This window comes from Pteropus alecto, unplaced genomic scaffold (assembly GCF_000325575.1).
Source record: "Pteropus alecto unplaced genomic scaffold, ASM32557v1 scaffold43, whole genome shotgun sequence".
Taxonomy (NCBI): Eukaryota; Metazoa; Chordata; class Mammalia; order Chiroptera; family Pteropodidae; genus Pteropus; species Pteropus alecto.
Genome location: NW_006435764.1, coordinates 3,546,041 through 3,558,399, shown reverse-complemented (window position 1 = coordinate 3,558,399; position 12,359 = coordinate 3,546,041). Strand labels below are relative to the sequence as shown.

At 50.5% G+C, this 12,359-nt stretch overlaps 1 protein-coding gene across 1 annotated transcript in view; it reads right to left on the bottom strand.

Moving 5' to 3' along the window:
* Positions 1–586: 586 nt before the first annotated feature.
* The window catches only part of CPT1A (carnitine palmitoyltransferase 1A), a 45,253-nt gene continuing 33,480 nt past the window's right edge, over positions 587–12,359 (bottom strand). The window contains exons 15-19 of the mRNA XM_006911000.3: positions 6,276–6,410; positions 4,575–4,727; positions 3,819–3,932; positions 3,522–3,614; positions 587–2,793 (exon numbers count right to left, since the gene is read on the bottom strand). Coding sequence (XP_006911062.1) covers positions 2,707–2,793; positions 3,522–3,614; positions 3,819–3,932; positions 4,575–4,727; positions 6,276–6,410 — 582 coding nt within the window. The 3' untranslated portion in view covers positions 587–2,706. The remainder of the gene's footprint in view (positions 2,794–3,521; positions 3,615–3,818; positions 3,933–4,574; positions 4,728–6,275; positions 6,411–12,359) is intronic.

Below are 12,359 nucleotides of genomic sequence, written 5' to 3'. Positions count from 1 at the left end.
TCCTGCTGGGTCGGCCAAAGCTGTCTTGTCATCATCTTGTCAAAGCAGTCAGGTCTCGCTCAAACCTGTTTCTAAATCAGCTCCTTCTCCAGCCAGCTATATATACTCTTCTCTCCTCCTGCCCCAACCTAGCTCCATGATCCCCTTATCTGCCTTGGACACTAAAATCCTACGAGTGGTTCTCTACCTCCTAAGCCCCGCCCCCGCTCCCGCTGGAATTTGGTCTCCGTCCACAGTCAGAAACTTGCTGTGTTCCCAGCGCCTAGGACAGAGGTTAGTGCACTGTATCTGCTTGGTAAGAACTGTCGAGGAAACAGAATCCATGCATTCATTGAACAGATATTTATTGAGCACCTACTACTATATGTCAGGCACTGTGCTAGGTGTGGGGCAAGGGAGCAGACGAATACATGAATGCAGAGTGAAAACCCACAGCGCTACTTAGCTACTTCCCTTGTCGGCCAGGGGCATGAATCTAGTGACATCCCCTCTGCCCTTTCTGTGTTGGCATCTCACCGCTGTCCTGCGTGCCTGAGCTTGGTACCTTTGTAACTGCCTTATTAACAACAAAATAGACAAAAACAAATACGGTGGCAGAATGGGATTAATGAGTTTATTAATGATAACATTCATACTGTATTTCTAAGATTTACATCCAAAAGAGCATATTGTATTTACATGCGATGGACAGCCCAAGATAACAAAATTCAAAATGCAGCTCCGTTAAGACCATGGTTTGTTCCAAATTAAGTTAAATACATAATACTCTTACCTCTTCCTTTCAACATGTACAGTAAAAATCCACTCCTCCTTCTTTTAAGGAATATAAAAATTGCATTGACAACTGCACTGATTAGCAACAATTTCATCTGAAACATTTAAAACCTGAGATAAGCCCAAATACATTTGAGTGCTAACACGTGTACACTTGAAGGCTAGGTAATACAGAACAGTCAGTGGTCAATCATGCATGATTCAGGTGGCTCTGACAGTGACCTACGGGCCTTAGATTGGAAGCCGGGCTCCCCCCTTCCCTCAAGGCGGAGTGGGCTATTTCCTGCCCCCACACCTCCTGGACTATGTACCACAGATCAACAAGAGGTGTCCTCACTGTGGTTGTTAGTTTTTGTTTTTCTTTTGTCGGTTTTCATTTCTTCTTGCTTGTAAGAGGAAAAAAAAAAAAAAATCTTCGGCCCATTCAGGTGGGATTTTTACATTACAACATAGACACAAAGAAAATACACATGCGCTCTGTGGCAAGCACCTTCTCCAATAGCCCAGCCCCATCTCGTGTCCCTGGAGTGCAGAATCAGAGGCAAGCTCAACGAAAACACAGAGGTCAGAAACATAAACACACAATTTTTAAATGGACAGCTAAGCTTGTCATTACAGCCCAGCGACAGTGGGTATTTCATGCCATGACCCTTTATGTTTACATTAAATACTGAAGACGATTCGGTGCGTAATTGCTTTTTGGTCATTCACTCTCTTTCAATAAGGCACTCTCATCTGATGGGTGGGCTGTGCTAAACCCAGACGCCATCACCTGTGACAATGTCCATCCCCGAGAGGACTGGGCGCACTGTGTCCATCCACCCCCGTCTCCTGCGGAAACAGAGCGGCCTTCTCTCTCACCAGGGGGGCCGAGGAGGCAGTGCCACTCACGCGTGAGTCCTGCACAATCCTGGCTGTTCTGAGGTCCCGCTTCCCATTTCTAAGGTTTGTTCCTTTCTCAGAGGCATAGGGCAGGCTCTCCCTGCCCGACAGTCTGAGTAAGCAGCACCCCTGAGGCACAGGTTACATTTTATTCTTCGGGGAATGCTCTAGACACATAATATTTGACCATCCTATCCCCTTTGCTCCCTATTTTGATCCCGGTCCACTCTTGAAAGGAAGGCATAGCTGTCCTCACAGGAAAGTAGTCTTTCTAGGGGGAAACCACAGCAAAATGCCTGCTTGGGGTCGTCCACTCAGCACATGGAGCAGGGAGTCAGACATCCATGATTCCGCCTAAAGACTTTACAAAATAAATCTTCCATACAGTCTTCCTTGCATCTAGGGCCTTCAGCTTTTAAGGCACTGGGTTTTGAAGACAGGCAAGATCAGGAAAGCTAAAGATGTGGCAGGCTGCGTGCTTCAACCACGGAGAGGCACACACGCGACCAGTCTAGACAGTTACCCATACTGACAAAGCCGTTTCCCAAAGCACAGCGTCGTTAGTGCACTACGAGTGTGTCCGCTATTAGCTGTTAACGTCACTGCTTTAAAGAATGCTCCTCTCTGCACGAATGTTTATACTATTCTGATAAAATTAAATGCCCATAAGTACCAGGTACCCGGTCGCCAACAAGGAAGTGTGACAGTTCCATGACCAACACGTGTAAAGCCACGACCCCACTGATTCCTTAACGAGCGCGACAATATTCTACTCCCTTAATAAACACAAGTTGATGCGAAGACTTTCAGGGGCATTTTCCAGATGTTCCCCAAATTAGGACCTGCCTGGAGGAAGCAGAGTTATAGTTCACGTGGTGGAGCCTGCTGTTCTAGAAAAACAAAAAACACCGAACGCTCGATGGCAGGAAAACTTCTGAGTTTTTTTTCGAACAATTTTTTCATCCTGAACTACGATCAGGATCAATAGCTATTTTTCATCGGGTTTTTCTCAGAAGAGCTCGGTTTCTGCCATGGCGACTGGCACGGGCATTACTTTTTAGAATTGGACTTGAAGCTGAACAGAGTGATTATGTCAGTCATTGCTTGTCTCAGGTGCTTCCCAAAGCGATGAGAATCCTTTTGTTTGAAAAACAAAAAAACAAACACACATTGCAACATGGCGATTCCCACATTTCAAGCCTTCTGTACCTATAAACTCGAAGAACTAACATCCCTTTTGCCAAGTCTCTAAGCTTTGACTTAGTGGCTTAATCACTAAGCTGTTCGGGACACACGTGGAGGGCTGACAGAGATAACGGGCTACGTGTCTGTGTGCGTGCGTTTTTGATCTGAGGCGTGCCCCAGTGTCAACGTGTGACATAAACACATTAAGCGAATGAATTCTAGTCTCCCCTGTTGACGGTGAACTTGGCGTTGCTTGTCAGGCCACGTACCGTGTGAAAAGGATTGAAAAGTAAACGAGGATTAAGAATTTCGTGCTAAGGAGGAGGGCACATGCCCCATCCACAGAGAACACTGCACCGTCACGTACGTGCATGTCTTAGCGTGTGCTCACTAAGCCTCGTCCATCCTCTGTGGTTACACTCTGGAAGTTATGCAAAGCCCTCCAACACCAAGATCTAGGACCATTTCTGCGAGCAAACGTAACCATTTTCATACGAATCAGGTAATTCCTTTAAAACTAGATTACGAGAGTTTTAAAATTCATTAACGTGAACACGTCCAAACCGAGTAAAAGTACATAACCGGATTGAAATTGCCTGTCACATTAAGGGTATGCTCCGCTTTCCAAAGGAAACAGTAAAAAATGTCTTATCTCTAGAAAAGGGGACTGCGGTGCTTACCGTCTCAGGGCTGGAGAACTTGGAAGACACGTGGAAGTTGATGAGGTTGTCTCCCACGAGAATGTAGGACACGCCATAGCCATCGTCAGCCACCTGCAGAACGACGCGGGGGGAAATGTGACCTCGGGAAATGAGACGATGTGAACGGGGTTCTTTCTGACATGCTCAACACAAGGCTGCCATGACCGTGTTTTCCCGCCATCAGGGAGACTTCCGCGGGAGCGGCTCAGAGCCACGCCGGGCACTTCCTGTCCCCAGGGCTTGCAGCGCTGTGTACGCGGGAGCCCGATCACTTACCGGCCCAAAGCCCCCTCCACTGGACACGTACTCCGGATTCTTGTCCAAATTGAACAGCTCTACCTGCTGCTGCGGGGTCTGGCTGGTTGACAGTCTCCAAGGCTCAGATAAGACCTGTTGTGTTCAATGAGAAAACGTTATAGTGTCTCTTTTCCCAGACCTAACCGATTCTGTCCCCGCAGAGCCCCAGTGGGAGACAGAGACGGCTCGCTTGGTTTTGGACTGTTTTTTTTTTTTTTTGCGGCAATATACTGGGGTGGAGCAGGGGAGGACACCCGGACTCGGGGGGCCAATGCCAGCTAAGGGTGTCTCTGGCAGAAAAGGTGGTGGATATATGAGATTCAGAACGGGAGCAGAACCGTGGCAGCTCTGGGGAGATAACTGCTAATTTTCAGGAATTTTTTCAAGCTGCTTGTTAAACACAGCCATTACTAGACGTTACATTTTATCAACTTCAAATGAAACTCTATTAATGACAAAAGTGACACATACTCAGAGCATGTCACCTCCTAATTATTTTAGCACGTTTGACTATAATCTATGCTCTGGACGTTATATGGGCCTCATAAGTCAGGAGGCTGCATTCAGACCGCAGCCCTGAAATCACAGCAGCTCAAATTTTCCACCGAGACGACAATTAAGCCCCAAGACCCATTTGCTATGCCAGTTCCAATTTGTAAAACTGTCCTACTAATTTAGGAAACTTTGGTTTAGCCAATAAGCCTGAGGGAGCTGCTACAGGAAGACGCGACTCACTTCCTTCAGGAAAGGGGATTCCACGGCGAGATACTTGGATACCACGTAAAGGCAGAAGAGATGGCGGTCGATCCCAGAGCCGGTCATCGAGAGGCGGTACAGATGCTGGTGCTTCTCGGATGCGATCTTGAACAACCGGAGCCTCTGTTCAACCTAAAGAACAAAGGATGAGATGTTTAGTGCGGATCGAAGCCCCCGGGTGAAGATAACGGGCCTGTCCCTGCACGGGTCCCACGGGGAACGTGGAAAAGCAGGCGACTGAGTGTGGAGATTGCCAAGGTGACCTGGCCAGAGGCCCCACCGACTGACTTCCCCTTCCCCAGGTTTCCGGAGAAGCACACTGGGGGTGCTGGGTACTGCCCACCCGGCATAATGTCATCTTTTATACAAATGAAATCGTTAATGTAAAAAAAGGTAATAAACGGGGCCACTTTGAAATGGCGTCAGAGCTACCATCCCAGAGGAGATGCCTGGCAGCTTTGTCCTTGAACCTCTCTGGAAGGTCCATGCTGGGGGCAAAGTAACCTTTGGACTCGGCCTAAGGCAACACTGTGTCAAAGAACTGTGTGTAAACAGAACAGGCAGGCAGTTATTCTGACTACTCTTTCCAACTGAAAATTAAAAGTGTCGTTTAGAATTAGCATCTCTAAGTTGGCCTATCTGCACCAACAGAAATTGTCCCCTTCCCTGTCGCGTAAACACCCCTGGCCCTTTTGTTCCCTAATCAGAACATTATTTGGGCTTCTGCGGGAATAGCTACTCTCTTTTTGATCTTGAATCGATGCTGGTTGCCTCTCACTCTGGCCTTTTATTTTCAGGTTCACAGAAGTAGGCAGGAAAGCTCCAGGTTCTCGCTTCCCACCTCCTGCAGGTCGTAAATATTCCTCCAAAGTCATCTGCTAATGACTCACTAAAACAGCGCCACTGGGCCCTGCGGTCTGACCCCAGAAAGGCTGCTCCAGGTTGTTCTGGGCTGTGTTGGGTCGATCGCAGAACGGGTGGGACCTGTCTGGGCTGTGACCCACCCATTCATGACCTGGTCTTCAAGGCCGTTTGTGGAGGCAGCTAGTGATAGATGAGAGCCAGCTGTCATGATGCCTGCTGCTTGCTTCCCACAGGGGAAGCCTGTCCCGAAGCAAGATTTACACCTGCCGCCCAGCAGAGCAGAGCCCTGGTCCCTGTCTCCTGGGCATCAGCGTAGGCGCCTGTGCCCGCGTCTGGATTCATCCAGTCTCTGTCCCTTTATCTACAAAAATGAACCGATAATGCTTCACAGGCTACCGCCAGGATGTTCAAAGACAGGATGTGGGAAGTCCCAGCATCCGCCTGCTCAGGGTGGCAGCGTGGGCAGCGGGCTGCAGTCACCCCGAGCAGAAGGCTCCCGTGGCACGGTGGCCGCTTCCTCACCTCGACACCGACCACTCGTACTGTCCTGCGGGACCACCCTCCAGAGGCCTTCGTTCACCTGCTGCGTACTATTCTAACTTAAAGACTCTGAGGAAGTATCGCCTGATGTGTGGAAGTTACAGAACGACAGAGGACCGTTACATGTGAACACTTTCTGTCCCTTTGACAGGGTGGACGGAGGAAAGGAGAACCCTGGGCAGCAGGTCGGAGCAGGACTTAGGGGGAGAAGGCTCAAAAGTCCTTCTGAGCGAAAGCCCCGAGAAGCCGCGCTCTCTCGGCCCGGCGGCGTGTTACCGTTTGCGTGGGGTCCTCCATGGCCAGCACAAAGTTGCACGACTCAGTGGTACAGGAACGCACCGTCTCCGTCCGCCCCTCTCGGTACAGCCGGGTCATGGAGGCCTCGTACGTGAGGCAAAATTTGCCCATGTCCTAGGATGGGAAAAGTATTTCCATACAGGGCATGCCGATGAGCCCGAACGCGTAAGAAGGGGTCGGTCAAGGCCGACGAGGAAAAGCAGAACTCGTCGTTGGCTTTAGTTTTTAGTTATCGTCAGTTTTACATGGGGTTATGCAGCAGGCAGATGGGGACGTCGTTAGCTGTGGAACGGGTTTGGGCGGGCAGGGGGCGCAGGGTCAGTTCCTGGGTCACCCAGGTTTCCATCACCAGACGCAGTTGATGCCATGGCACAATTTCCTGAGTCTCGCACACCTACCCGAGGCGAACAAGGTTATGGGAGCGACACACGGCAAGGAAGTGTGCATGCGACAGTTCGGAATTATGTCCGGACGTGAAGCGTTGGCGGGAGATACTCCATCATATTCGGATGATGGTGAGAATATCCAGCAGAGAGACTGGTGCTTCAAGAGAGGGGACCACGGGTCGGGAGCAATGGCCTTCGGTGGGAGGGCGGGAGGCCGGAGCCTGGAGCACGGACAGCCCTGCACTGGGCAGGAGGGGAGATGACGCGGGAGGGGACAGTGGTGGGGGGCTGGCCGGTGCAACAAGAAGGCCGCCTGCTAAGAGTAAGGATGGAGAGGAGCTGCTGGAAGTCAGATGCGGGGTGAACCAGGCATTTAGGAGCGTAGACAGTGGGGTGCCCAGGGCCCGACAGAATCAGTGCTTGTCAATTAGGGGAGACGAGCCAGGGACCTGGGGTTTTTCTCTGGCCATACCGGCTTCTCGGGTGCAGGATGAAGCAAGGAGAGAGCTGGGCTGAACTGGGGCCAGTTCTGCTGTGCTGGGGGCCGCAGGGCTGGGGCACGGGACAGTGGCAAGAGGTCGGGGAATCTACGCCCAGCGAGGAGAAAAAGGAGGGTAAGGTGGGCAGAGGAGACGGAGGGCAGAGGCCCTGACCAGCCAGGGCTCTGGCTGGAAGCAGCAGGCGGCAGGGGACAGGCACAGCCCAGGAGCATGTGGCATCCGACCACATGTGCTGTGGGAGGAAGTCATCTGCAATCTGCCCTGGGCCAAGGCCCACGGCCCCCGGGCCAGCTCAAGGATGAGCAGGTTCCCAGCATGGGCAGGAGGGTGGAAGTGGCAGTTTGTGGACCCGAACTATCCCAGACCAGATCCACACCCCTTGGCATTCGGGCGTACCCTGGCACAGGCCCTGGTGACCCCTGGGTGGCAGAGGATGCCCTGTGACACGTCAACACTGTTAAGTAAACCCAGGAGAGGTGCTCTCAACACGTGGCATGAAGAACACCAACTCACAACACTGTCCATAAAATTCTGGTCAGTAAATTTCCCTCGGGCGGGGCCCGGGGAGCCTTCTAACTCCTCGTCCACTTACGGTGAGCAGGGGTCCCAGGTTACTCATTGGGCAGGACTTCAGAGAGCTCCCTAGAGCCCCCTCATCATAGGCATTTCCCAGGGGCTCCCCATGAAGCAGTGGGGCGGGGGAGGGAAGGAGGAAAACAGGAAAAGGTGTAAATTTAGCATTTTAGTCATTTAATAAAGGTTAACTGGAGATACACGATGCAGTACTTTATTTGAAGTCAACTCTCCAACGTCAACCTTAAATTGTGTGAGTGGCCAGCACAACCATGCACTGTACCCCCGACTGAAAAAAAAACGACCGTCTAAAAACCTCTTGGCAAAGGCACTGGGCATTAGTGTGCGCAGACCCCTCCGAGCCAAGCCTGTTACACCTGCAGCCCCACTTAACCTGCCGCGACCAGCTGCCATCTGGAGGGTGGCCGTTGTCACCGAACCATCTCCAGTGTCTAAGGAGCAGGATCGAAAGACGACGTCTATAAAGATAGTAACACACATGGCATGAGAACACAGACCTATCGCACACTGGGACTGCCGCTCCGTGGGTAACCTTACGGGGTGGTGGCGCTGGGGGGCATTTTTTTCCCACCTCTAGTTTCCAAGTGAGAAATAAGGAGGACCCAAAAGCAGGAAGCGAATGGCTACAGACTAAAACCACGACCACCACCCAGCGTCTTCCCTCAATCAATCATTAAATATATATTTACACCTCTTTCTCTGTGGCTGGCACGTTCCTGGCATTGGGGACATGGTGGCAAACAAGACAGACCATGTCCCTGCCCTCCAGGAGCAAACATTCTGGCAGGAGAGGGACACGATATCACGTCGTGACAGGTGCACAGAACAGAAATGGCGCAGGGTTCGTGAAGAGAACGATGGGGTGGGGGCCGTTTCAAACAGGAGATGGTGGCGCCTGAGCAGAGACCTAACCAATCACGCCTCAGTCCGGGACACAGCGACGCTGGCAGAGAGCGAGAGCAAACGCCCTGAGGCAGACGTGAGCCTGGCTCTTCCAAGAGCAGCAGAAAAGGACAGTGGCCAAAACAGACAGCACGGGGCCCAGAGCGGTATCGAAGATCGGAAGGTAGACAGGGACCAGGTCAATGGTTAGTAACCTTGGGGATGTGTGAACTTGGAAGGGAAAAATATAAATATTTTAATTTCCACTAACGTCAAACTAAAAGACAGCCTTTAGAAGCACAGGCAACAAACCACAGTAATTATGAGCAGTGCCCGTGGCTTTGAATAGAAAATCATAGCTATTTGCGCATCACATTATGGCTGTTTGCACATACCCCAAAATATCATCTATGCTTATTACCACTTCAAGATTCCAGCAGTTACTAGACCTGCTCCTGGAAATTCAGTGCATAAAGAATTACACTGACTGCATCACAAATCTACGTTTAATCTGGCGTCTTTGTTTTCATTAGCTGGTTAACCTTTGCAACCCATCTGAGGCTTTAAAAGCATTATTCTGGGAGGGAGGGGAGCCCAAGGCTTTTCCAACTGCCCAAGGGTTGGAGAAAGGCACAGAGGAGGTTCAGGAGCCTGGAGTAGACCCCGGAACCAGGTGGGATGCCTGGATTTACGCTGAGCCACAGCGGGGCCCTACAGCTCCGAGCCAGGCAGAAGTGCGTCTGAATGTCGGCACCGCCAACAGCCCTGTGCCTGACAGAGCAGGCATTAAAACTCCTGAATGGATGGATCTGCCTTGCATTTCTCATAGATCACTTTACTAAACTGATCATTTTTCATAGAGTGCTTTGTGAAGAACTGACTCGTGAGATGGGCAAAGGATGTAAGTCCAATTATTTCTAGCCAGTGTCTGGGTTATCGAAACACGTAAGCCTTAACTTTTAAAAAGTAACTTGATTTCTGAAAGAGTAATTATAATATGAACTTATGAAAAATAAATAAACGAACAAACAAAACACAGAAAAATCTAAGAAAATAAAGATCAACCTTCCCCAGACCACCTGCCAATGGTTTCCATCTATGCTTTCTAGACTTTGCGTATAATAAACATCTTCTGTAAAGTGGGAAACATCTTCTGTTTCCCATGGGCCAGTCTCTGCCACAACAATCCACCTGGGCCACCGTCACTCAAAAACTGCCAAAAGGGGGAGTGTGTCCGGGTGCCAGTAAACCTTTCTCTACGAGCCCCGAAGAGTCATGCGATTTTCACGTGTCACAAAAATCCTACTTCCCTTTTGACTTTTTTCATTTACTGAAAATGTAAAACCATTCCTAGCTCAAGGGCAACGCAAAAACAGGAAAGGGCTGGATGTGGCTGGCGGGCAGGAGTCTGCAGATCGCCGTAATAAACGGTTAACTTTCACGGGCCGTTTTATGGCTACGCGTTCTCCCAGGACATACCGCGGGCATCACTTAATAGTTACGTAACATCCCGCTGCATGAAAAGACCGTAGGTTAATGAGTTTCCTAGTGATACCCTTTTAGACGGCTTCGACCTTTCACAGAGGGGCACACCTTAACTCGTCTACATGAGCCTGTCCTGAAAAGGACACTCTTCTCCAACTCACGATGCATTTTCCTGGCTGCACGAGTGCCACCGACGCGGCCGCCCTTCTCAGTCCACCCTTACACACGCGGAACCACGGAAAGACCTTCGCATAGACAAAAATCCAGTCTTACGTAAAGCGCACTTATTAGATTCGTAATAAAACTACATTTTCTGCGTGCGTCCCTGGCTGCTTGTACCTTTCTTCTCGTGTGAAGCACCAGTTTCTGCTGTGACTCCATTTTTCTATTGGGCTGTTTATTTTCTCCCCAGATAGAACCATTAAGCCTATTTTTCCAACCCCATTTACTACTCAGTTCATCCCTCCCCCCAACGGCCAACGTCTCCTTCGTCACATACCACGTCACGCGATCGTTCTGGCACCACTATGCCACGTTTGTTACGATAATCGTCTAAATTCTAGACTTTAGGCTTTGAAAGCCTCCGCCTCGTCCTGCCCTGTCTCCACCTCATCTCACCTTTCTTTTTCAGATTGTTACCTTTTATTCTCAAGGGACAGCTCTTTCAGACAAACCTGAAGATCAACTGGTCCAGCTTTCTTCCTAAGTTCATCTTCAGATGGCTGACTACATTCAAACCACACACGTGAACCAAGGTCTCTCTATCTGAGGTCTCTCTATCTGAAAGTATCGAGTCTTTCTACCCAAAATCGCTGCCTTCCCTCCCTTCCGGAGTGCCTCTGTATAGTTCTGCACTGGCCTCCATACTGAGCACGCTTCTTCATCGTAAAAGCTTTCCCATCTGCTCCATCTTCTGACTGGATGTGCAAATATTCCTCCTGCCCAATCGTCCCGTCCCCACTGTGCCCAGGGAGAGACCTTCGAGAGCGGTAAGGCTGCTGGAGCCAGCCTCGCCTTCCTGCTCCCGTGGGGCCGCCTCCACATCCTCACTTCTAAAGCCACATGCTGGCTACTGATACATGGCGGCATTTATCGTGTTAAGGAAATAGCCCCCGTGACCAAGAGTTATGGAGAACAGATGCTACATTTTGAATGCCTTTTCAGGATCTGCCAAATGACCGTGTGGTATTCATCTGTTACTGGATTTACTAATACCACACCATCCTCCAGCCGCAGGTCTGAGCTGTTGCTGGTGATTATATTTTTCCTGTACTAGTAGATTGTCCTTGCTAATATTGTTTTTAGGTTCTCTGCGCTTATCATCACGAGCAAAACCGGTCTGTGGCTTTCTTTTTCTGTGTATCCATCAGATTAAGCTGAAGATGTGGGTTCTAGAACTAGCCCGCCTGGATCCCAGTTCAGCCTCGCCGCTGCAGGCTGCAGGACGGAGGCAAGGCACCTCACGCCCTCAGAATGGGGACGGCTGAGTGCCGGCTCGGGGCTGCTGAGGGTTAACCAGCTCCCGCGAGGCACTGAGCAGGCACCAGTGAGCTCCCTGTCACTCACATCTCATCGTCATCGTCATCGGGACCCCAATGAGGCTGGCTCCTCCCCTCCCCTGTGCGCTCAGCGCGGCCTGGGGCATCTGCGCCTTATCGGGCGGCTCTCTGCACTGTGCCAACGTCCGGCCACGGGCGCTGACCTCAGGCTTTCTCCCTTGTCCTGGGTCAGCCCTACTGCTGTGTTGCCACAGAAGATGATTGTTCCGTCAACACTTTCAAAACGTATTACTATGGAACCTGGTATCCATTCTTAAAATCTTCTCTGTATCTGAGGTATCACCTCCTTCTATAGTTCTAATACTGCATATTTAGGTGTAAAGTCTGCTTATCAATTTTAAAAATCAAGCTTATTAATCCTAAGATGGAATTCCTCAATCCCGTTATATCTTTGAGTCACTTGATCTGTCAGACGAAGACCTAAGTGAAAGTCTAGGTGTGACCCCCAGGGCCGTCACCTGGATCCACTCCTGCCACATACTCCAGTGTCACCTGGGCAGGTCACCTCACCTCTCTGTACCTGTTTTCTCACCTGCGAAATGGGCTGACGATGGTGCCTCGCACCGGGGGAGGGGGATGGGGGAGGCTGCAGAGTGATGTGTGTGTGTAAAGCGCTGAGACCAGGATCTGGCACAAAGCAAAACTCAGACACCCCGG